The 26,361-nt window shown below is 47.6% G+C and overlaps 1 protein-coding gene and 1 pseudogene across 1 annotated transcript; both read left to right on the forward strand.

Moving 5' to 3' along the window:
• The first annotated feature begins 7,158 nt into the window (after positions 1 to 7,158).
• Positions 7,159 to 8,805, forward strand: LOC119361741 (annotated as a pseudogene).
• A 12,183-nt stretch (positions 8,806 to 20,988) lies between these two features.
• LOC119360211 (obtusifoliol 14-alpha demethylase-like) lies at positions 20,989 to 22,820 on the forward strand. The gene is made up of 3 exons (XM_037625953.1): positions 20,989 to 21,273; positions 21,372 to 21,596; positions 21,795 to 22,820. The coding sequence occupies exons 1-3, from the start codon at positions 20,989 to 20,991 to the stop codon at positions 22,818 to 22,820; spliced, it is 1,536 nt and encodes a 511-aa protein (XP_037481850.1).
• The last annotated feature ends 3,541 nt before the right edge of the window (positions 22,821 to 26,361 follow it).

Genomic DNA, 26,361 nt, shown 5'->3' on the forward strand with positions numbered 1-26,361 from the left:
CGGAGGCGGCGGTGTGTGGGCGCGGCCCAGATCCGTCGCGGCTGCGGCTCAGGTGCTCTGGGCCCTTGTGGTGGCGGGGCCCCGGCTCGCCGTAGGTGGTGGCCTGCTCCGGTGGCTGCCCCTGCTGCAGCGTTCCCTGGTGGTGGTGGACCTGCCGGCCCCTGGTCGATCCGGCGATGGCAGGTGCCGCGGGCTGTGCTCGGCGGGGATGTGGGCTACCACGGCGTGGTGGTGGCTCATGGCGGTGGTCAGGATCGTCTCACGGCGGCGGCCGGACTTCTTCGGCGTCGGCCCGTTGGTGAGCGGCCTGTGAAGAGCTTCGACCCCTCTTCTCGATGCCCGGGCGCAATCTTCGTCGGTGGGATGGCCCTCTCCCTGCTGCGACCCATCGCTAGTCCCGTGCTCGGGCAGCAGGACTGTGCTTGTCTCGCGCCCGGTAGCAGGACCTCCTCGTCTCGCGCCCGGCAGCAGGACCGAGCCCGTCTCGCGCCCGGCAGCAGGACCGAGTTCGTCTCGCGCCCGGCAGTAGGACCAAGCTAGTCTCGCGCCCGGAGCTGGAGGACGAATCGATGGACTTGTGTGCCCCGGGATCCGATCGTCTCTTCCGTTGGGGTAGCGGCGGGTGTCGGTTGTGGTGGTTCCTAGGTCTTGGATTCTAGGGCGGCGGCCCTGGTGGTGGTTGCGCGGTGCTCATGGGCAGAGCCCGTCGCTTGGTGCTGCGCGGTGGTCATGGCCGTGTGGGCGGCGTGGTTGTCGGGGTGCAGCGTTCGATGGCAGTGAGTATTGGCCGACAGACCGCCGGCGGCGTAGCTCGTTGCCTTCTTGAAGGCGTCGTCGCGGCTCTCATTGTCTGTCGTGTGGCTCCGGGGGAAATCTTGATCCTCGGATCAGGCGGTGGCGACGCTCCCGTGTCGTACCCTTCCTGAAGGCACCGTCTTGGAGCCCACGGTTCGTCGTATGCGGCTACATCTCTTCGTGGTGGCGTGTTCACTGGTGGAGTCCCAGGTGCTCGAGTAGTGCTAGGGGCCGTGTTGCTGCGCTCAACGCCTATGTATCCCGCTTTGGGTGTGTGCGTGTGTTGTGGTGGTGTGCGTCTGTACCTGGATGTTGTTGGTCATTGCTTTATTTATAAAGCGGGGCGAAAGCCTTTTTGGTAACAACTCGATTTCTGGGTAATATGTTTTTTCAGTTTCAACCATCACCAGGAGAAAGACACTGCCCAAAAACGATATTGTCATGAACAATATTCAAAGAGAAGACGAGGCAATCAGGCACTGACGATAGCTCCCATCATTTTGGGGAGGGCGGGAGGGTGGCTGAAGAAAGAAATTGTTCTCAGTTTCTGGGTGATACGTGTTTCATCTCTGATATACTCCAGTTGCCTTCATGTTCCCATCAGTTTGTGTAACAGCAAATAGTGTTGGGCTCAAGAAAGCGGCAAATGACTATGGAAAATAGACTAGAGCACAGTCAGAGTCGGCGAATTGTTCCACTCAGCTTGGTAGTTTCAGAGTATCAGGTCAGGTTACAACTCAAGGAAGAGACGGGGTGGAAGGAGGTAATCGATCCAGTGGCGGAGACAGGGGGGACCAGCAGGGGCCCTGGCCGCCCCTAACATCTGGATTTTGCTGCTAATTTGCTATGAACAGTGACATAATTAGTAATCTTTTGCCGCTGAAAATCTATTTTGCTATAGTTTGGCCCTCCCTAACTTGTTTTAGCAGCACCTGTCAGGATGCCTCACATGTCACCCACGCTGGTGTACACAATTGTAGACTACTCATCAAACATCAGTCCCTTACAATCGTACCCCACAACACTAACACCAAATGACCCATTCATCACGAATAGATGGGGCTGGGGGTCTGGCTGACTTGCGGGTCCCGCCGTCCGGCACAACCGTCTCTTGCTCTCGTTGTGTTTTTTCTCGAGCTGGATCAGTTTCGTCAGCTCCTTCATCCTTTGCTGCTGCACCTCATTCATTTCTGCCTCTGCAGTCTGCACGCTTCGCTAATGCCTTCTCCCAGCGACCCTGCATACGGGGTGTAACACAGACAGTTACCTGTCCAGCCATGGGAGGTTGTCGCCGGAGGCTGCTCACGTTCTGAGGGCGTGGTCGGTATAGCACCGACGCACGTATCTTGGTGGGCTCACCATGCTTTTTTTTCAAGTTCTGTAACATGCTTTGGACAGAATTTAGCAACGGCTCGCATACGACGTCTTTCCTTCATCCTTCTTCCGCCTGAGTTTCTTTCACGATCTCCAACAACATCAGGTTCCGAATCTGCTACTACATAATTTAGCTTGCATAGAATATGATAATGACAGCGTATATCAGCACAACATCATACACTGCTTCTTATTCAAGTCAAAACAATTTCTTTCAGAAAAACAAAGCTAATACTAACAATCTTTTTTCAAGCATCACCATCACACTTTTCTTGTTGTTCTGCTATCTGAAGAAACATATTCACTGACCCCAAGTTCAGTTCTGGTAAGTACTGGTATACACAACTTCAGTTCTGGTAAGTTAAGGACCAGGTCACATGCCATACTACTCTTTCTCTAATTAAACACAATGATGCCAAACTAACTTGACCCGCACTAGGAGGTCTTACCTTAACTGACACACACTAGGCACAGTTTCTCCTCCAACCAAAAAGTTTGTCAACACTTGATTAGTTAAGAGGCGCATTTGTTTCCATTTCTCTGCCGTGTCATTTTTTTTCGAAAAGGAGGACTCCCCGGCCTCTGCATCAGATGATGCATACGGCCACATTTATAAATAAATAAAGAGGTCCAACAAGGTCTTATATTCTAAAAACAAAATAACGGCAAGCTCACAAACAGCCACAACGCAAAAAACAAAAGGCCCAAAAGCCACAACCGGCTGGCATAACAAAGATAGGTAAACTAATCGCCTATCCTATTACATGACCGCCATCCAAACCGGTTGAAGATATCCCGCGCTACCATCTCCCATCGGACAGATCCAGTAACCAAACGCTCCCTGGCCTCCGTCGGAGTGAGTAACGACCACATACGGATCAACGCAGTAGCTCGGAATAAAACCTGCAAAAAATGAATATTTGTTCTTCTGTTAAAAGCCAAATCATTTCTGTAGTTCCAAATTGCCCACAACAAAGCACATACTCCTACGCGAATGTGTCTAGCTGTTTCGGACTCTATCCCAACAAGTCACGTTCCAAATAACGTAGTGACCAAATTCGGAGAAGTAATGTTAAAGGCAATGTGCACCGTGTGCCACAAAACTCTCGCCAACGGGCAGCCAAAGAATAGGTGCTTGATAGTTTCATCCCGATCACAAAAACTACACCTAGTAGATCCTGTCCAGTTGCGCTTAACCAAATTATCATTTGTTAAAATGACTCGTTTATGCACAAACCACATAAACACTTTAATTTTCAAAGGAACTTTGACTTTCCAAACATCTTTGGGACTAGGAATGGCACTAGAGTTAAAGACATCGATATACATCGACTTAACTGTGAACTCTCTAGACCTAGTAAGCTTCCAACACAACTGATCGGGCTGATGAGATAGCTGAACCTCCATCAGTCTACTCACCAAATGAAGCCATGCTTCCCACCGGTCGCCAACAAGTGCCCTCCTAAACTGAATATTAAGGGGAATTGACTGCCAAAACATTGCAACAGTAGCATCACGTCATTGAACAATACGATACAAGGACGAATACTGAAGCGCCAGCGGCGTTTCACCAAGCCAAGTATCCTCCCAGAAGCGAGTGGTGGTGCCATTACCGACTATAAACTTTGTTCTATTAAAGAAGGCACCTTTGACTCTCATAAGCCTCTTCCAAAAAGGCGAGTCAGTTGGTCTCACTGTCGCCTGGGACAAAGTCTTGGACTGCAGATACTTACTACGGAGAATCTGCGCCCATGTGGCCTCAGTCTCAACTGATAACTTATAGAGCCACTTACTGAGAAGACATATGTTCTTGACTTCAAGATTCTCAATACCAAGGCCCCCTGGTCCTTTGGTCGACAGATGATATCCCATTTGGCGAGTCGGTATTTTCTCTTTAGTTCATCACTCTGCCAGAAGAATCGGGATCGATAGAAGTCCAGCCTTTTCCTAACACCAACTGGGACTTCGAAGAAAGATAAGAGAAACATAGGCATACTCGTGAGCACCGAATTGATAAGAATCAATCGGCCTCCATATGACATGAGTTTGCCCTTCCAGCAACTCAGTTTCTTCTCAAACCGATCCTCGATGCACTTCCATTCTCTGTTTGTCAGCTTACGATGGTGAATGGGTATACCTAAGTACGTGAAAGATAATGCCCCCAGTTCGCATCCAAACAATTGCCTATAAGCCTCTCGTTCCTCATTGGCTCTACCAAAATAGAACAACTCGCTTTTATGAAAGTTAATCTTCAATCCAGTCAATTGTTCAAATAAGCATAACACCGGCTTCATATTTCTCGCTTTTGCCAAGTCGTGCTCCATAAAGATAATTGTATCATCAGCGTACTGCAGGATGGACACACCACCATCAACTAGATGAGGCACCAAGCCACCCACCTGACCGGCCTCCTTTGCCCTACCTATCAGAATTGCCAACATATCAACCACAATGTTGAACAGAATAGGAGACATTGGATCAACTTGTCTCAGGCCTTTGTGTGTCTGGAAGTAATGACCTATGTCGTCATTCACTTTAATTCCAGCACTCCCTTTTTTCGTGAAAGATTCTACCTGACGTCACCAAGCTTCATCAAAGCCCTTCATACGTAAGGCCTATTGAAGGAAAGGCCATTTGACTTTATCGTACGCTTTCTTGAAATCAACCTTGAAAACAACTCCATCTAGTTTTTTCGTGTGAATCTCATGGAGCGTTTCATGAAGGACCACAACCCCCTTGAGGATGTTCCTGTCCGGCATGAAAGCAGTTTGGGTATGCTGCACCACAGAATGCGCAGTCTGCGTGAGCCTATTAGTCCTGACCTTGGTAAAAATTTTGAAACTAACATTAAGAAGACAAATGAGCCTGAATTGCTCAATTCATAGGATCCTGTCTGTAATGCTTGGCTGCCAAATGCTTTTCAGTGCTGCTTCCTGGATAAAACATTGAATCTAAAACATTGCTAGAAAATATATTTAGGCTGGAGTGTTCTGTAGAATCACAAAAAAAATTGTGAGAAAAACATATGCTTCGTTTTTTGCAGAGGGTGTGAAAAGTGTATATTAAATTCTGTCCTATGCCAAAAAAAATATGTACGTACTATTTTGATCCTAAAATTGCAGATTTTGGGATGGCAAAACTTATGGGAAGGAACTTTAGTCGAGTTCTGACAACAATGAGAGGAACCTTAGGATACCTCGCGCCTCAATGGATTAGTGGAGTGGGTATTACACAAAAAGTTGATGTTTACAGCTATGAAATGGTAGTGCTAGAAATCATATCTGGAAGGAGGAACTTATCACCTCAAGAATGTACAAGTAATAGTGATCATGATGTTTACTTTCCTGTGCAAGCCGCAATTAAGCTTCTTGAGGGAGATGTCAGGACTTTGGTCGATCAACAATTACATGGTGACATCAACGTGGAGGAGGTTGAAAGAGCTCGCAAAGCTGCATGTTGGTGCATTCAAGATCATGAATTTGATCGTCCGACAATGGGCGATGTGGTTCAGGTTCTCAAGGGTCTAGTAGAGCTTGATATGCCCCCAGTGCCAAGATTGCTTCAAGCTATATCTGGAAGCTCTTCTACAATTTGAATATAACCAGGTAAGGAAAAGTTGAAATTTCAGCAGGGTTGTAATAACTGAGCTGAGAAGTTACCCTTCATACACAGTTTCCCATAGTGATTGATACTACTAAATACATGTCTTTATGTTTAGTCTCTATTATTGTACAGACTAGCAGGGCAGCTAGTGTATCTGTGATTCTAGATTTGTCATGTGTCGCCATTTGTATCAACATTTCAACTGTTTGTTTGTCCCATAAATATCAGTTGACTTATTGGTATACAAAAGTTTGTAGCCAAAATACCATTTCCATGACGGGTGTTCTTCATCGCACCTTAATTTTTTTTAGATATTTCCTATTTCCATCCTTGCCCAACACATGGTTCTTTTTATCTGCCCCTGTTTTATCTTTCACAAATGAGGATTTCAGAATCTTCAATCACGCCGCTCTATCCAAGTATCCAGAAACCGGTGTTTAACGGCGACCAAGGACCCTCAGTGGCAGACATCAGAAAATGGTAAATTTACTAAAGGAAACAAATTCACAGAAACCTTATTTGTGGCGGTTACCTGTCTAGACCACTGGTCGGAGCCTTGGCAGCGGGCCACGCCATCTTCCACGCCATCCCGGCCGTGTTACCGTTGTCGACGCTCTGAAGGGGTACAGAGGTGATAAACAGGCTTTTTCTTCGGTTCTGTAATAGGCACCCGCACATGTGTTTGGGAATGAAATGGTGCATCAATGTTATACTTCCTTTGGAAACATTGTAAAGCTGAATCTGTGGTCTATATGCCGTGTGGCAGAAGGCGTTGTAAACTTTGTTGGCCGTGTGCATCGGTCCATGCATAGGCCGCAAGAGCAATGAAACTCTTGCATATTGTCTAGAGTCAAAAGATGAATCATCTCTGCACCATGATTAATTCCGACCCGTACCGAGGAATCATATAGAGGAGACGTACGTCCTCAAAGCATGTTCCATCCTTGGAGCACAGCTAAACAAAACTATGAACCATTATATTATATATGAAAATACACAGTATTTTGCCCATCTAATGATACCAATTAATTTGGTTTAGTTTTCTTATACAGATTTAGTTAAACTTTGCACCATTTGAGTACAGGTAAAATCTTTGAGCCTTGTTTTGGAGACGGAGTGAGTATACGCATGCATACAATGCTCTCGATCGGTAGGTTGGGACCCAAACCTCTCAAACTCGTGATTGATTTGAGTTGAATGCATGACAGCAACCACCGACGTCCTCTTAATTGCATGTGTAAATTCTGACCGACTAATCTAGCTAGCTCACATGTCCTATTCCTATCTTTTTTTTTTGAACTTATGTCCTATTCCTATCTAGTACAATAATCGAGCTGTCTGCAGCACAGATTAAATGCGGTCATCACTGTCACACCAGTTGTTAGTTCGAACGTACGTGCTAGTACTCATCCAGCTCTTCTAAGCCTCCACAAGAGCGGAAGCTGTGGGTAGGCTGGGCATGGATGCATCCATGGCGCCAACGGAGGGTGACGAGCAGCCCCCGTTGCGCATGCTCTTCTTCCCGTTCCTCCTCCCCGGCCACCTCATCCCGATGGCCGACATGGCCGCGCTCTTCGCCGCCCGTGGCGTTAGGTGCACCATCCTCACCACACCATTGCAAGCTTCGACCATCCGCTCCATCGTCGACCGTGCCAACACTTCCCTGGGGTCAGTGGATGTTGTCGTCGTTCCTTTCCCCGACGTCGGGCTTCCCCCCAGCGCCGAGAGCGGGACTGGCCTAACATCCAAGGACTACAACGACAGGTTCCTCCGGACGGCGGAGCTGCTCCGGGAGCCCTTCCGCCGCTTCCTGTCCGACCACCACGCCGAGATCGACGCCGTCGTCTCCGACGGCCTCTTCCACTGGTCCGTGGATGACGCCGCAGAGCATGGAATCCCGCGCATCACGTTCCTCGGCACCAGCATGTTCGCCCGTTCCTGCACCGAAGCCATGCTCCGCAGCAACCCGTTCGAGGCGTGCTCCGACGACCCAGCCACCGTCGTCTCTCTGCCGGGGCTGCCGCACCGGGTGGTGGAGCTGCGGGGGCAGATGATGGACCCTGTGAAGCGGCCACATGAGTGGGCATTGTTCCAGCTCATCCACGCCGCGGACCGGCGGAGCTACGGAGAGCTCTTCAACAGCTTCCACGAGCTGGAGCCGGCCTACGCCGAGCACTATCGCGCCACACTCCACGGCCGAGCTTGGCTTGTCGGCCCGGTTGCGCTCGCAAGCGGCAGCGGGAAGGACGTGACGTCAAGAGGCGCCGTTGCGGGCGCGCTCTCACCGGAGTCCATCGTGTGCCTGCGGTGGCTCGACGAGAAGCCGGCCAGCTCAGTGTTGTACGTCTCCTTCGGCACTATGACAATCTTCTCGCCGGAGCAGATGCGGGAGCTCGCCCGCGGCCTTGACCTCTCGGGCAAAAACTTCCTGTGGGTCATCGCCAATGGCAGTGCATCAACAGATCTGTGTATGCCAGACGGGTTCCCGATGGCGCACCGCGGGTACATCGTCCGGGGCTGGGCGCTGCAGGTGCTCATCTTGAACCACCCCGCCGTGGGTGGTTACATGACGCACTGAGGGTGGAACTCCACGCTCGAGGCTGTGAGCGCCGGCGTGCCGATGGTGACGTGGCCGCGGTACGCCGACCAGTTTCACAACGAGAAGCTCGTCGTGGAGGTGCTTGAGGTGGGCGTCGGCGTCGGTGCGGAGGACTACGCAACATGGATGGAGACCCACCGACTTATCGGCAGCGAGGTGATCGCCGAATCCATCAGGAAAGTGATGAAAAAGGAGACGATGTGGAAGAAGGCTGAGGAGCTCGGCGCCAAGGCGAGGGCCGCCGTGGAGAAGGGCGGGTCGTCCTACGATGATGTAGGGCAGCTCATGGAAGAGTTGATGGCCCGCCGGTGCTCTGGACGTACGGCTCGTGGACAATTGTGATCCGGCCTCCGCCGTGTGCTTCCCTTTTGCACTGTACCGTGTACCTTTGTCCACCACATTTTATTAGTAATAAAATAAATAAATTCATTTCATGTTCTTCTGAAACTGCTGGCTTCACTTTATAGATAAATCATTTTGTATAGTTGGGCAGGAGCTTTGCTACACTTGTAAATTAAGCTAAGAAACGGCGGCCGACGGCGACGGCGAGGACTCATTCTACGTGCAGCGGGCGGCGGTGTAGAGGGATGCGTATGTGGCAGATGTGCTGCGCGGTGGGCCGGCGTCGCCCGGGGTATGAGCTGCACGGTAGCCTGTGATCTTGTCAGGGTCTTCCCTCTGGATCAAGTGGTCGATCAGCGGCTTCAAGTCGCAGGCTCGCAGCTTCTCGTGCGGTGTCTCCTCCTCTGGCTGACGGTGTAGGGACTCCAGATCGTGGCTGAAAGGCATCTCATTTGCATGTATCAAGCACGTACGAAGGTACATGATGCATGCTTACATGGATGCACGGTGGCTCACCAGGCATCTCTTAGATCTTCGTGCATGGAGCCGTCTGATGGCCCTTGTGGGCTCTTGGCGGCGCACTTGATCCTGAAGTGCGTTGACTCCTTGCTACAATTGGCGCCATGGCTCGCGTACGGATGCATTGTCATCTACGATTACATCTTACACGGGCATGGTTACAAGACCTCGCGATCCCATGAAGGTTCGTGGCCGGCAACCATGGATCTGGTGGTGACCACCCGCGGCGCTATGATCCACGGCTTGGTGGTGGTGATTCAGATTCGGTCGACCGAGTGAGGATGACTGCACACTGTGCTGCAGCGACCTTCTACGTCTCCAAATCAGCGATGGTCATTCTTCGGTCCATCTCAGGATCCAGTGGTTGACTTCGGCAGTCGGATGCAAATTATGAGCGACCACTTAACGCAAAGGAATGGTTGTGCAGTGGCGGCGGTCACATCGCATGTAACTGCTTGGATCGTGGAAAAGTGGCGGCGACAACACTTGCATGACTTCGATGGTGGTGCTACTCGAGCACCCGGTCGCGAGGTCCGGGGTGAAAGCCTAGGTCTGAACCGAACTGGTTATGTCTGGCAATGGCGATTTTTTTTTACGTCGTTACCTTGTTGAAGGCATTGTCCGGATATGCTCTGACTGATTCTTCAAGGTGAAAACATAGATTCTGCCCTTGGTGGTTGAATCCGGTAACGGCGACGCTTGAGTGTCGCTCTCTTCTTGAAGGCGTTGCTGTTGAAGAACCTCGTTGTCTGTGTGGTGTCATTAGATAATTGGTGCGGATATGGTGTTTACTGTAGTTTGTCGATCGTGGCTCTGATCACTTTGGGTTTTTCTTTTTTCCTCGGCTACGTATAGCTTTGGTCTTATATGACTTTGCTATTTGCTGCTGTGTTTTTTGTGTGTGTGCGTTTGTGTTGGCTGTGTGCATCTTAGCTATGCAGAGGCTAGTTGTGTGCTCTTTTGGTTTGTATCTTCTTGATGCTTCTTTATGAGCTAATAAAATCCACCCTTTATTGAAAAAAAAATTAAGCTAAGAAACGTAATTACGTACGTGATGATGTGGTCTCATTTGATTGGATATTAGTACAAGGCAGGGGCCCACCCCTGAAATTCAGGACGGCCATTTAGTTACTTTGGGAAGGCTATGTTCCGTTGATTTTGGTCCGAAAATCCTAGACACACGGACAATCACGGGCGAATATTTCACACTAATTAACCTTCGCCCCCTCTGATTTGCATGGGACGGCCCCGTTTCCCCCTTAATCTCCAATTAAACCATGCCAGCTAATCAGGTTCCGTTGATTCCGTAGTCATCCGCCCGTGTGTGTAGCATTGCCATTTTTCGTCGATGTAGCATTTTTGGTGGGCAATCTACCTCTCCTAACAGTGGGCCTCCTCTAAACTGGGATCTATACGTATTCGACAATCAAAAACAATAAGAGTGGCGCAAAGGGCCAACGCTCGGGTTAGCCACGTCATCGAGCCGCACTGTTCTGTCCAATCTTCGTGCCGTGCCTGGCCAATCGTGTCGTAGGATCAGGCCTCCTATCCAAGAAATATCTTTCCTTTGTTTTTCCCACACGCAACCTCCTCTCCCCACTCCTCATCGAGGGTTGCTGCCGCCACGGCCGCCACCGCTAGCTGCCCCCATCGCTGCTCCTGCTCTGGCCACCGAAGGAAGGCTGGCTTCTCGGGCGGATCTTCTCCTCTTGGTGATTTCCTTGTAGAAAGTTGCGGCGTGGCTCGAGGTCTCGTCCCGAGAAAGCCAGCCTTCCCACGGTCCCGCATCAAGGCGGGCGACGCCGCGAGGTCTCGTCCCGAGAAAGCCGCAGCAGGACGAGCACAATCAAGACGAGGTCGATGCGGTCGTCGGCGCTTCCTCCGCCTCGGGATCGAACGGGCTGGTGGAGAGGGGCGCGGCTCTACGTCCTCCTCAGTCGAGGGTTGGATGGAGCCCTCGGCTATGGGGAAACAACCGATGGAGGCAAGCTCCTCCTCGCCCGCCGGCCCCGTGATACAGCCCTCCACACCCCCGTCCGGTGACTAGGGCGTCTGGGCCGACGCCTCGTCGCGGCATGCGCTGGTAAGCTCGATGCGCCTAACCCGCTTCCCTGCTCTATTTTATGAGACGTTGAAAGTGAGAAATAAGTTATTTTGAAGAGCGGGGAGTATTAGCAGGTCTACGGACTGTTGCTCGATCTATCTCGTGTGTGTCTGGATGCCTGCTTCTGCTTGATCGGGTTCACAGTTTGTTTCCAGCAATGTGAAATGCGTGTTTGCATTGAAGTGACTAGATTGTGCTCATTTTCTCACTCCTTTTCTGTACAAATGGAACGAACTCGCGTTACGAGCAGAGTACAGTTTGTTGTCCTATTTGCGTGAGTTTATAAGGTATCATATACTATATTACGAATGCGTTGCCGCAAGCATGCAGTTTCATGTATTGGAGCAGGTTTGCATTGGCCAATCGTCAGAAGATAAAAGGCACGCCGACACTGTGTTGCTTTCCTTTAATTCCTAGGCGATGTGGTGTTTGTGCTGAGTGTGCATCTATTTGGTTCTTCAAACCAATTTGGTGTTTGTTTTGCTGGATTTGGATCAACCTTTGGATGGGCAGGATAATTGAACAGAAAGCCGGAACAACAAAATTTGGCGAACCTGAATTTTGTTAGGATTTGAATCTGGTAGTTCGATTGGTTTAGTGAATTCATCTTCTGAAAGCCCAAACAAAAAAAAATGGCGAACTTGAATTTTGTTTTCATCAACTGTCAAGTGAAATGAAAAACGAGCCTCGAATTGACTGTAAATTTGGCTTCTTAGGTTTGTTGTCGTGTTTTGATTTTGGCTTTCCCGTGCTTTGCCCAACCTAGGATTCTGTGTGGATTGTGATTTGCTTACATATCTCATAGACTCATAGGATGGCATAGACAATGTTATCTATTCTTTAATCTAAGTCAAATACTCCCACTTATTATATAAGATATGGTCTTCATCATAAGCTTTTGTAGGAAGAAGACCTCTTTACGATGACTTTTGGACGGCCTTTGAATGGTGAAGGTGATGATAAGTGTCTGTCAGTTCTGAATTCGTTTGAAGAGACAATATCTCGTCAACTGCGTGCATGTAAATCCCAAGCATTGTCGAAGAAAAAAGCACTAGAAGTACTTGTATTGTCATGTAAGATATCCTTTGATGCAATTACATGTTCATTATTTTACATTGCGTAAAACCTTGTTCCTTGTTTTTCCGATTTACTGATGTCATGGTCCTTGGTCCTAGCTCCAGTAGTAATGTTGAGCTCATGCATTAAGTTTTCAGATACCAAGATAAACCCTAGCCTTTTACTAAACATACACCAAATATGTGTCCCTGCTTTTTTTAAATTACAACGAGCTTTTGATTAGCTCTGAAATTTTTGGACTGCTGATTAGTTTGCATCAAATTGTTTTGTGTATGAAGTTTTTGAAGTAAGTAAGTACTTCATGTTAAGATACTTCTAACTTAGTCTTTAGATTGCAACACCAAATTAATAAAAGAATTTGGACGCTCTGCATTGGAAACGAAAGGGAAGTTATTGAATTACTTGGTAAATGCTTGGCATATTTAATTTGAACATACGCATGGTGTGCAATTTGTAGGTTCTGTGTTGTTAACTAGAAAGTTCTATTAGGACCGAGTTTGAATCACTGCAAGATGATCCTGAGCTGGAAGATGATCCTGAGCTGTGCAGATTACATTTTCATAAGGTCTTAACCCCTGTTTCTTTTCCAATTCTTCATTTAAGTTGCTCAGTCTACTTTCCTGAATGCTGATACTTGACGTGTGTATCATGATTCATGAATCATGTTGGTCATCTATGTTTGTGCCGTATTATTGTGATAACGCAGTGGTTTCAAATTAAATAATGGCAAGTCAAGTTATAAGTTGGTGCTATCTAAATTGGGAGGTTTTAAGAATTTGCCACTGCATTCATTGCCAATTACGGAATTACCACTTGATGTTTCATGTCATTTGGGTCCTGAACAACTGTCATTGAGAGAATGGAGTGAGACTGAAATGCCATTGAATTGAGTGGCAATCCTCAGTTTCTCTTTAAATTGTCAGTGAGAGGGGAGTGACAGAGAGTTTGTTTCGGCACACCACTTTACCCACTATATGCATTGATTGCGATTATTGTATTTTTTACTATAACGAAATCTTATGTCGTATATCATAGGGAAACAAGGTTTTTTTAAGCGCTAGGCGATGAACAAGTGTTTTGCCTCCACTTTTCCATTTCTGAACGAAGCGCACACCTAAGCATAATAAGCACATGTTAAGCGCTGGCCGTTTTGCCTACGCTCAGCACCTAGCACCACCGAACTTTCCACTGTAGGGAGATGTGCAAATAAAGACCACCATAGCTGATTGCATAAATGAAGGCCAAGTTTAGTTCCGGCCGTGTGATCATCTGAACGATGCATAAGAGGGGTATTCATCAATTTCTAAATGTCATCGCAATTCTATATGGCCATGTAGCACATTACCATGTCATCGTGTGCATGAGCAAACCTCATGCAAGAATACCGTCATTTCTGAAGATGATACATAAGAGGATTTTAATTGATTTCTGAATGTCTTCATATTTTTCCTTATTATTAATAATGTAGTTAGCTTACTTCTGCAACTGCCCATCTATTTTGTTTCATTGGTATATCCACAACTATTGTTTAGGAGTCGGTTGTTTCATTGCTATTTTTCCTTTATAATAAATGATCCCTCGTATATAAATAGCTTCGAGGTTTTCTTAGTCCAATAAAGCTCCACCTGTGTCACTGTCCAACGCGAACACCACCTATGTCAAGCCAGTCTAATGAGGCGACTGAGGATGTGTAAAAATCCAGGGCGAACCCGATCGGTCGGCCAGAGGAGGCACCTTCCAGCTCAGAAGAAGGGATATCCTCCACCTCAGGAGCGACTCGCCTCTTCTGCGGTGACAACTGCAGTGAAACCTCAACCACCATCTGCCTGTGATAATCCTCAATCGCCTCCAAAGGAAAGCCATCATCAGAGTACTCCATCTCCACGCGGTCTCTCCATAGGCGACTAGGCGAGGACACCGCCTGGAAAGAACCAAACCAGAGAGAGGCCGCCGGAGTGGACAAGGGGGCCGACCCCATCTCTATCCTCAGCTCAGTCGAATGCGTAGATTTTCCCATCGGCGCCTTCTTCCCGGACTGGTCATTGGGATTTCCATCCACCCCCTGGTTACCACTGCAGTCTCTGTCTCCGCCATCGATCATATGAACATTGGTGTCCCCATTGTTATTATCTGCCTAAGGAGCCTTCTCAACCACAACATCGAGATCATAAAGCAGACCATCATAGTTACATGCTACATAATCTGGAATATATTCCGCACCCAGCACACCGACGAGTAGCCTAGCAACTCCATGCATACGAGTATATGGCATATCCCCCTTCTCTGTTTTACCGAACAGAGAACCGAGACTCGAGACATTAAGAAAATCATTAAGCAAAGTCTCTGGAACACCTATGAGTCTGACCCATACCTTCTCTAGCGGTGTCCTTGCCGGCTCAGGTTTTGTACACTCGTCAAACTCAAGAATACACTTGCTCCTGGGCACCCTACTTAATCCACATTTAATCAAGTGATTAAGATCCTCTCTCCTAGGTAACTCAACTCTATATACCTGATCCTCCAACATGATAGGTGACAAGTGGAAAGACTCAGAAAGCAGCCGTCTGAGCCGCTGACACACCTGTTCCTCTGTCAATGTCCCTTTAGTAACCCTGACCAGACCAAACTTTGAGCTCTCCGTCGTGGGGGTCACCAAGATCGTACGTGGAGTCTCAAAGAACATAACCTTGGTGTTGAGACACCATAAATATTCATGACAGGCGTGGGTACCAGAAGCAGCGGACAATCGTCGGATGAGTGTACATGCTTCAAGCATATGTCACATAACACCGCCGTGCAATCAATCACAAAGTGGCCTGGCAGCCCACAACGATAGCAGGTCATCTTTTCTTTCTTGCGTGCCACCTTATTAGCGCTCATATTTTCAGCTTTGTCACTACCTTTGTTGCTCATCCCATCTTTGTCGTCGGTAGGCATCGTGGCCGACACTGTCAGCGCTGCCAACGCCGTAACCGCCGCCATTGCAATATTAGGCAGAGAAGCCGTGGAAGTAGAAGCCACGACCGTCTTCGCCGCGACCGCCCCACTGTCAATCTTTGCCGGTTTGATTATCGGCTACTTAGGGTATACCTTGGGGGCGTACGGGCGACACAAAGGGGGGGGTTCCGGTTGTCCCCTCCCTGACATCCCCACTAATGATAATGAGGCCCTGTAGCACCCTCGACAAACTCCCCAGGCGGAGGGTTGAAATTCCGCTACCACTGGTTGCTGCCATAACCTCTTCCTCCCCCGTCATTCCATTGGATCCAACCATTATGATAGCCCTGATAGCCACTGTCGTTTCCACGTCCACCTTTGTATCCGCCATGACCGCCATTGAAGCCACCGCGGCCCTGAGCAAAATCACTATGGCTGCCGCCTCCAGAGACAACTCCAGAATAACCACGCTCCACGCCGCCGGATGCACCGCGGCGTCTGTTGCATGAGCCGCGGCATGGCCCTGCCCGGCATCACCCACCTCGCGCCCCGTGCTGTCTCCACCGCGCGGTGCAGCAGCTGGCGATGGCGAGTGCTGTGCTGGAAACCGTGGGGGCGGTCGGGAGTCACCTCGCCCAGCCATGTTCGCCAGCGGGACTCGCCGCGCCGTGCCAGTCAGTGTAGGGAATCTAGTCGCCGGCACTTCCCAGTGCTACATGCTGGACAGGTGCTAAGCACGCCACATAAGCAAAACAATGACACGACAGAGTAATTAAGGAGGAGAGAGAGCACTTGGTGACCCAAAAAAATCAATGCCAAGCACGTAAACCTATGTAAACCACTTAAATGAAAGACGTTGACTAATGCGTAAAAGAGTTTAGGTGCTAAATCATTTAATAAAGAAAAACTGCGACTATCTACCTTAATTGATTCCCTTGATAAAATAGCGGAGGTGAGGCCTCTATCTGCAGTTGAGATTGAGCAAAAAAGCAATCTAAACGAGCAGATAGACCGCCTACTATGCGAGGAAGAGATTAAATGGTACCAACGTGCAAGGTGGATTCGCTTGTGCAAGGTGATGACAATACAAAATACTTTCAAATGCTTGCCAATGGCAGACATAGAAAGAAACGCATATTCGCCTTGACCAGGAGGAAGGCCAAATTGAGGGGGATGTACCACTTAGAACTTTTATTACTAAGTATTACAAAGAGCCTTTTGGACCTTCAGCTGAATCAAATTTTCAGCTGGATGAATCCATTACTCATGACATTCCTCAAGTTACGGAAGCGGAAAATGAATTCCTAACCTCCCCGTTCTCTGAGGAGGAAATTCGAACCGCGGTGTTTCAAATGGAACACAACAAGGCTCCGGGTCCGGATGGCTTTCCCGCAGAGTTCTATCAATGTTTTTGGGACATCATTAAGGCAGACTTGGTTCAGTTGTTTAACCAACTGCATGCTGAAGACCTTGACATTTCTCGTTTAAACTTTGGGGAAATTATCCTATTGCCTAAGATTAAGGAGGCTAGTCGTATTCAACAATATCGTCCGATTTGCCTTTTGAATGTAAGTTTTAAAATCTTTACGAAGGTCGCAACTAATCGGTTGAACGGGGTGGCTGACCATGTCGTAAAACCCACTCAAACAGCATCTATGCAAGGCCGCAACATATTAGATGGAGTGGTCGTCTTGCACGAAACTGTACATGAGCTTCACCAAAAAAAGTTGAATGGTGTCATTCTTAAAATAGATTTTGAAAAAGCCTACGATAAGGTTAAGTGGCCCTTTCTGTTGCAAACTTTGCGCATGAAGGGGTTTTCACAAAAATGGTGTTGTTGGGTAGATAGCTTTGTCTCTGGAGGCAGTGTGGCCATAAAAGTTAATGATGACGTTGGCAATTATTTTGAAACAAGAAAGGGGCTTCGCCAAGGGGGCCCCGCTTCTCCTATTTTGTTTAACATTGTGGCCGACATGCTAGCTACCCTTGTTGAGCGGGCTAAGCTGGACGGTCAAATTAGTGGTGTCATTCCACACTTGGTAGAAGATGACCTATCTATTCTACAATATGTGGATGACACTATTCTATTCATGGATCATGATCTAGATATGGAAAGAAATCTCAAGTTGCTCTTATGTGCTTTTGAGGAACTTTCTGGTCTCAAAATTAATTTTCATAAGAGCGAACTTTTTTGCTTTGGCGATGCTGCAGAATCAGCACCTGAGTACGCTGAGATTTTTGGATGCCAGCTCGGGCAGTTTCCGATTCGATATCTGGGTATTCCCATACACTATCGGCACTTAAATATCGCTGAGTGGAAGTATGTGGAAGAGAGACTTGAGAAACTCTTAGCTAGTTGGAAGGCCAAGCTCTTGTCTTACAGGGACGATTGATCTTGATCAATTCAGTTCTAAGCAACATGGTTTTATATATGTTGTCATTCTTCCACCTACCGAAGAGGGTTCTCCAGCGACTAGACTACTTTAGATCTAGATATTTTTTGGCAATGCGTTAACGAATCCAAGAAATATCGACTGGCTAGGTGGAGCGTGTTATGCAGACCTAAAAGTCAAGGGGGGCTAGGAATCCAAGACCTTGAGATTAAAAACATTGCTCTTCTCAGCAAGTGGGTTTACAAACTACTCACTGAGAATAGAGTATGGCAGGAAATCATTCGCAACAAGTATGTGGGATCCAATGCCATTTCTCAAGTTCATTGGAAACCTGGGGATTCGCATTTCTGGAGTGGTGTGATGAAGGCCAAGGAATTCTTTCTCCAATTTGGGACCTTCTCAGTTAGGGACGGTTCTCAGGTTCGATTCTGGGAAGATACCTGGCTAGGGAATAACCCACTAATGGTGCAATATCCGAGCTTGTATAGGATTGTTAGGCATAAATTCGTCACAATCAAACAAGTATTAGGACAAGAAAATCCTGATATTTCTTTCCGTAGGGACCTTTTTGGCCCTCGCCTGACAGCATGGAATGAATTACTCACTCGCTTGGAGGACATTCAACTGTCAGGTGAGCCGGACATTTTTCGATGGAACTTGCATCAGAATGGCAAATTTTCTGTCAAATCCATGTATGATGCAATGGTTCATTGTGATGTTCCAGTTGATAACAGGAAATTGTGGAAGCTCAAAATCCCTCTAAGAGTGAAGATTTTCCTCTGGTTTCTTAACAGAGGAGTCATCCTAACTAGAGACAATCTGGCACGACGAAGCTGGCATGGTTCCGAGACATGTGTCTTTTGCCAACATGACGAGTCTATTAAACACTTATTTTTTGAGTGCAAGTTCGCTCGGGCAGTTTGGACCATAGTTCAAGTAGCTTCGAATCTATACCCACCACGTAGTGCACGGAACATGTTCGGCAACTGGTTGCAGGGTATTGATAAACAATTTTCTGCACATATTCTTGTGGGAGCGGCGGCCTTATGCTGGGCACTGTGGCTTACCAGGAATGATGTGATTTTTAATAACAAATGTGTCTCATCTCCTATGTAGGCTATTCATGTGTGTACACGATAGCTCCGTACTTGGTCTATCCTGCAGAGGCCGGAGGACAGAGAACTTTTTATGATGGCGTCTACACGGCTGGAGCGTACGGTCAGGGAGGTTTTCTACCCCCATGGATGGCGGTGTGACCTACGGATAGGATCTGCCACTCCTTTGGCTGGACATGTTTTTTTGATTGGCGTTGTATCGAATTATTTTTTGCTTTTAGGGTACTCTGAACTTTTTTGGCTGTGTGCATCTAGCTATGCAGAGGCCGGGCTTTCTTTCCATGCGATCGTATCACCTCGATATATCTATTCAATGAAATGTCCTTTGTCGAAAAAAAGGTAGCTTAGCACCAACAAGTTAGACACCTATGCTTTGGGGAGTTGAGTTGCTAAGCTATTTAGTATCTTATATCTAAACACCTTTGCATTGACTGGTTCATCATGTCCATGGCGACTGGTCAGCTGCCGACCTTGGTCTCCGGTCCAGCTACGTGCTGGACTGTTGTACTGTGGCATTTATAGCGTAGTGTAGACGGGGTTACTGCATCGAAGACAAGTCGTGCAAGAAAACAGAAATTACAACTACATACGGGAGCTGACGAATCCAACGTGTGCATTTTCGGCCTACCAATAGACATGTAACCCTCCCAATAGTCTACTCTCTACCGTGTGCCGCAGTCCCTTGTTCTCTCTCGTGCTTCAATGAGACGAGAGGCACAACCCCTCATACGTTGGTGTTCCTCCTGCTTCACTAGAAACACGGGATTAAACTTGCACACATGACCCTCGACCAAAATGCTACTGTAGGGCAACACACACATACTTAATTCGTTATAATCTTGGACCGATATTACTCGGGGCTCTTGTCCATAGTCACTGTGAGTTGGTAAGCAGAAACCACATGACTTTGCTAGTTTTTTTTTTTTTTTGAAGCGACCAGCGTGAGCTCTGCTTTTTTCATCAAGAAGAACATTGACCGATTAATAAGAAAATTGGCCGAAAATCGAATGACTTGGCTAGTTTAGAATTCCATGTCTTCTTCAAGCAAGATGTTTATACGGAATCAACTACCTCCAAATTCCGTCACGTCCATGGCATGCCAACCGCGGAATTCCATGCACATGCTTGGCATTTGATTTTTCAACCATTTCGCCGTGTGTAGTCCCTGACCAATCTTAATATCCGATGAACGTATGATGCTACACTCACCCTAACTTTCTGGTTCAAACAGTAGAAACGAAAAGCTCGCTCACACACACACACACACACACACACACACACACACACACACACACACACACACACACACAAATACAAATACAAATATGTTGTAACAAAAAATAAAATGGAAATACCTCAAAATAAACAGAAATGATCTAGTAGCCATGAAGAAATCATCCTTTCATCAAGCGAAGGCAATCTTTTCTCTACTTTCTTTCTATCTCTCACAACTCAACAAAACTCCCACGTGACACCAGTAAGAGAGCGTACGAGATTGAAAACTACCAGGTAATTAGTTCACAAGATATTTAAAACCTCAAACCACGTGGAGAATCCACTATTCAGGTACATGAGCTATAGAAACATTTGTCGCGAATGAATATATAGTCAGTAGTTTGCACCACATCAAGGTTAATTGCATTTTTCTTCCTTTGTGCAACTGGTCAATTGTTTTTTTAGGACCAAGACCAGACCATTAGTTCAGTTTAGTTTTGAACCGGCACTTTGTAGTAGTCAACAATATGGTGCATCAACGACTATTAAATGAGACCGGACAAGTATTCTATAGACCTCATGCAAGTCAAGAAACCTCGGTGCATCTATAAAACGCCTGTCCTGCCCGACTAGTAGTTCTTCTCATGCATCCACCTCCAAACGGTTCATCCCATTTCCAATTTTTTTCAGCTTCAGTGCAGGTCTTGTCTCTGGTTAATTGTTGTAGGATTATAGCTACGCCTGGTTCAAGCACAAACAATTAGTACGTACATAATCTCTCTCTCTCTCTCTCTCTCTCTCTCTCTCTCTCTCTCTCTCTCTCTCTCCATATGTTTTTGCTCTATATTGTGTAATTGACAACCTTTATCCTCAGCAAGATCTGCATAAAGTTGAGCGCTGCATACGCATATGGACATGGAGAGGGTCACAATACACACGGCAGCATGTTTCACCATAGCATTCGTGGTTCTCACCACGATCATCTCCAAGATCATTGCAAGAATCAGAACTGTTCATCTTGTGCGCAAAGGAGAAAGATCACCAATTACTCAGCGCCCACCACATGTTGTGAGTGGAGCTCCTCTAATGGCAGCCCTGCTCACACTTGTGACGCCCAAGAAGGGTTTACATGCTGCAATCCATGAACTACACATGAAGATGGGAAGTGTGTTCACAGTGAACCTTTTCGGGCTAAAGAAGGTGACCTTAATTAACATTATTTTGCAGATGGCACGAATCTTAAATTTAAGAGTATTCTTTGACTTACAATCTCACGTACATGTCATCAATTTTTGAAGGTTACATTTTTGGTTGGGCCAGAGGTCACTCCTCATTTCTTCAAGGGATCGCCATCCGATATCGACTTCGGGGATACAGCTAAGATCATTGTGCCCGTCCTCGGTCCAGGAGTTCTGTTTGGTGTGGACATGGCTACCAGGAATGAGCAGATCCGATTTTGTACCAAGGCGATACAGCCGGCGAGGTTGCGAAGAGATGTTCATTCCATGGTTTGCGAAGTGGAGGTATTTTTTCTTTTATTATATAATAAAGATATATCTTTCCCGGCCTCTGCCTCAGGGGATGTACGCAACCTGATTAGGAACGCAAGTTCCTCTATTTTGATTGATATGCAGCACTTAATTACTCCACCTTATGATTATTATTTTTTGATTATAAATCTTTCTTTTTAGAATCCTTGATATGGAAATTTTTGTATGTAGGACTACTTTGCAAAATGGGGACAAAGTGGCACGGTTGATTTAAAGCATGAGCTTGGCCACCTAATCGTGTTGATCGCAAACAGATGCTTGCTTGGCAATGAGATCAAAGTCAACAACTTGGAAGAAGTGTCAAAACTCCTCCATGAACTATTTGAAAACAGCTTCCACATGATCAACTTATTCTTCCCGCACCTCCCAATTCCGCCGCACCGCCGACGCGACGAAGCGCGTGCAAGGCTGGGAGAAATACTCCACGAGATAGTCAGATCACGTAGAAGAATTAGCCCAGCCCGAGTTATGGACAACAATGATGACAACGAAGGCGATGTGTTGCAGAGCTTCATAGACTCAAAATACAGTGACGGCCGATCCATGACAGAGAGTGAGATCGTCGGGCTACTCATTGCCATCTTGTTCGCCGGGCAGCATACGAGCTCAAGTAGCAGCACCTGGACAGGAGCTTGCCTGCTAAGCAATCAAAAGTACATGACAGCTGCCATGGAAGAGCAACAGAAAATCATTGAGCAAAATGGAGAACCCATTGACTACACCATCTTGTCAAAGATGGATACCTTGCGTTTCTGTATCAAAGAGGCACTGAGGCTTTATTCTCCGACGCCATTATTACTTCGTCATGCACACAAGAGCTTCGCTGTGCAAACCAGAGATGGCATGGAATATGAGATCCCAGAAGGGCATGCTTTGGCGTGCTCCATAGCAGTAAGCAACAAGTTGCCTTACATATTTAAGAACCCTAATGTGTATGATCCATGCCGGTTTGGCCCAGGAAGAGAGGAGGACAAAACTGGCGGCAAGTTTTCAGACATATCGTTTGGTGCTGGGAGGTATTCTTGCTTGGGACAGGATTATGCTTTCATGCAAATCAAGGTGATATGGAGCTATTTGCTGAGGAACTTCGAGCTTGAGTTGATCTCTCCTTTCCCCGAATTAGAGAATGATAAAATATTACCAGGACCTAGAGGAAATGTGATGGTTACCTACAGGAGAATGTCAATAGTTACTTAGCACGATGCATGTAAAGTAATTAAGTGTAAGCTAATTATGTGTTGGTGCGTGGTTTTTATACGTGGTAAATTAATATGCTAAATAAATGCTAATAAAAGGAGGACAAATAGAGTTGTGCGCATGTGTATGTGAGCTAAATCATGCACCAAAAATAAAGAACTTGTTGCATCTTTATCTTGACCTAATATTAAAGGACGGAAGCTTTCTTAGTTCTTCATAAGTCATCTTCTTATATCCATTGATTTTGTGTTAACTATAAACTTTGACGGCTGATATTTACAAATAGATCTACAAACAGGTAATAAGGTAGAAAAAATCGCTGCGGAACAAAGTCTACATGTCCGATTCCATGGAAAAAGAAAAATGAAACGTTGTGTCCGGATTGATGAGAAAAAAAAACATTTTATTTAGTTACTACTAACGGGCGGGTATCACGCACGGGAACGATAGGTGTATTCGTGTACAACTCGCCAACTCAGATACCAAAGATACCAATCTGTACTATAAATCTCTACCCCCTCGATCTAGCTATTGTGAGAAGAACAAGTCGCCGAGCCGGCTGCTGTACATCCGAACACCATGGACCAGCGAGATCGAGAGACGGCTGCGTGCCCACGTCGACCCAAGCACACGGTCTCCAGTATGCACATGGGCAGCCCTGGTTGATCCCCTTCACCGATCTCTCTTTTTTTGCGGGGGTTCACCGATCTCTCTTGCCAGCCGTCAGTCTCCCCGCCCACGGTGCTGCTCCCCGTGCCCACGTACGGCACCTCCGCATGCTCCACGGAGCCCACCATGACGCTGGCTACCACGGCCACCTAGGGCAGTGCCTCCTTCCTCGTGCACTGACCAGGGATACGATGGCGGGATAGTGTGGATCGAGGCGCTGGGAGTGGGACGGGATGGCGAGGTGAAGAGGATATTGTTGAGCAACTGCAGAGTGCGTGCTTGTTTTGGTGCTGCTACGTCGCCATAGTGCATAGTCCACGCTTGCACGATTTGGGCAGAAGCATACGAACAATGAGCTGGTCGGGATGAACAGACAGAACAAAATCATCTTCGCATGCGTCCGGCTGCATTCATCGGATCTGGGTTTTCTATGTACGTGTGTTGATCGTCGGAAATCGTCATTGTCCGTTTTTACATGAGCATCCAACCAGTGTAGAAATCGATTAATGAGTGACCTTTGTGTAGGTGCATCTGGTGTTCAGCAAGATTAACACCAGTTTTTGAGGTTATAACAAATTTGTTCTCTGTCAAGTTGAAGTTTGATCTATTTATACAGACATGTGTGATTCAAGATGGCAATGGGGCCCCCAAACCGGCGTCCCCACGGGTTTTTACCCTATTAGGGGACGGGGATGAGCGACTTTCTATCCCCGCGGGGCTACTCGTGGGTATATTATAAAACCAGACATGTTTCACGGGTTTAAACCCTTTTGATTACTACCCGAATCCGAAACCCGATAAAACCCATCAAAATACGTTTTCTTAGTAGGCAACGATCCATCTTGACTCAAGTGGCCCAGCCACAGCGCCCGAGCAGCCGAGCCCCACAGCGTCATGGCCCTGGAGTACAAACCAACCCCTCGCTCAGTTTCTGCAGTGTCGCTCGATCTTCAAGCCTCTCTCCCGCACAACAAAACACCTAAACCTAAACCTAGGTTCCCCAGTTGTCGCCTGCTGTTGTAATATGCTCTTGTTTTTCTTTCAAATGTTACTATTTTCATTGATTGCTCGTGGGGAAGGGTTCCCCGTGGGTTTAGAAAACCCGACGGGTTTAGGGGACGCGCAAAAATTTAACCCCGCGCACGTTGATGGGGACGGGGACGGGTTTGCGATTTTCTCTTGGGGATGGGTTTGGACAAGCAAAACCCGGTGGGTTTCGTCCCCATTGCCATCTTGATGTGTGATTGAGGCGAATTTGTTCATGCTGGTAAGCTGGTTCTTGCTGATTGATGCTGCTCCTTCTCATCCCATACTTGCAAATGCTCACATGCTCGGCCAAGCCGAGCCATTGCTTCTCCTGGATGATAACAAGGCCGCGAGTGGACTGTTCGTCTGATTATCAAGACATGTTTAGAAGTTCGGGACCTTCACTAGTCAGTGGCTATTTTTGATTGTGCAACAGTGCGTGTTTGATTCCTTCAACTATGTGTTTGATTCCTTTGGCCTCATCCTATCAAATAATTCTGAATCTTACGCACAACAGCGATCCTCCTCGGCTGTGTGGCGCTGCTTCACCTCTGCAGTACGGAGGTTGGTTGCTCGGAGCTGGCTCTCCGCGGTCGGCCAAGCGCGGAAGAGCACGAGCCCACCCACGCAAATCCGTTGTCCCCGCCTGAGCTTTGACGATGGCTTTTCGCCTCTGCTGCACTAGACTCGTGAGATGGTAAAGTGTTGGCTTTTTCACTATATACGATCGTCGATGTCCGTAGGATGGAGAATGAACACTGGATGGGTGGGCACATGTTACGCCGTGACTGCCAAGAGGCAAGTCACTGGATCCTCACGTTCACCCGGAGGGGGAGTGGGTAGACCGGTAGAGAGCCTCTGCCACTGGTGGCGGCAGCAAATATGTTCGCCGTCTCTGAACATTGGCACATACATTGGCTCCCATGGTGGTTGAGGCCACATATGTCCGCTGTCACACGGCAGATGCATCGCCTGGGGTGGACACCATTAGTCGTTGTTTTTTTTGACGTGGACACCATTAGTAGTTGAAGACCAAACATACCTCGTACAAATAGTCACGGGCAAAATGATCTTTATTTTTTTGTAATTCAAAATGTTACATTCATATGAAGCATATTACAAACTGCAGGGTTCAAAACGGAACACACCCGAGAAGTTCAAGCGCTTTCGGCGAACGTACAACAAGTGTATCAAATAATGGAAATGAACACACCGGATATAGCACAGCATATATACCGTTGATCTCGTGGCAGCTGCATTATTTCATGTTTGTCTTCTTCACGTTTCTTTGTATCAGATATCGTCATCTTCCAGGTCGTTGTAATCTGGACCCTGGTGCTGGTCCATCCGGGTCACCTTAAACGGGCCAGCATGTTCCGCCATAATCATGACGATGGTTGTGAGGTCACCACCACAGCTGAGCTGCTTGGCATGGGATTCCGGCCTGCTTCGGGTGGCCGCATGCAGCAACTTGTCCACCCACACGTTGAAGACGAGCTCCAGCAGCTCTGGCAATTTATCGTCCTCCTCAGCAGCTCTGAGCAGCCTTTCGGCAAGAGCGACGGCGTCGGGGAGGAGCCTAGTTTCAAAACGGCCAAAACCCCGTGCAAGCATCTTCTCCGCGGTTGCCGAACTGGAAATGGTGTGCCCCTCGCGGTCCCATACCTGCTGCAAGGACTGCTTGGTTGCTTCATACACGCCGCGGAGCACAAGGCCTGGTAGCATGTGCTGGCGCACGGTGCCAGGAACATTAGGTACTCCGACAGCGCCTTGATTGCATCGGCATGCGGCACCGCAAGCAGTGATTGCTTGGTGCTCACGAGGAAGACTTGGGTGGCAATGTGCC

This window comes from Triticum dicoccoides, chromosome 2B (assembly GCF_002162155.2).
Source record: "Triticum dicoccoides isolate Atlit2015 ecotype Zavitan chromosome 2B, WEW_v2.0, whole genome shotgun sequence".
Lineage (NCBI taxonomy): Eukaryota > Viridiplantae > Streptophyta > Magnoliopsida > Poales > Poaceae > Triticum > Triticum dicoccoides.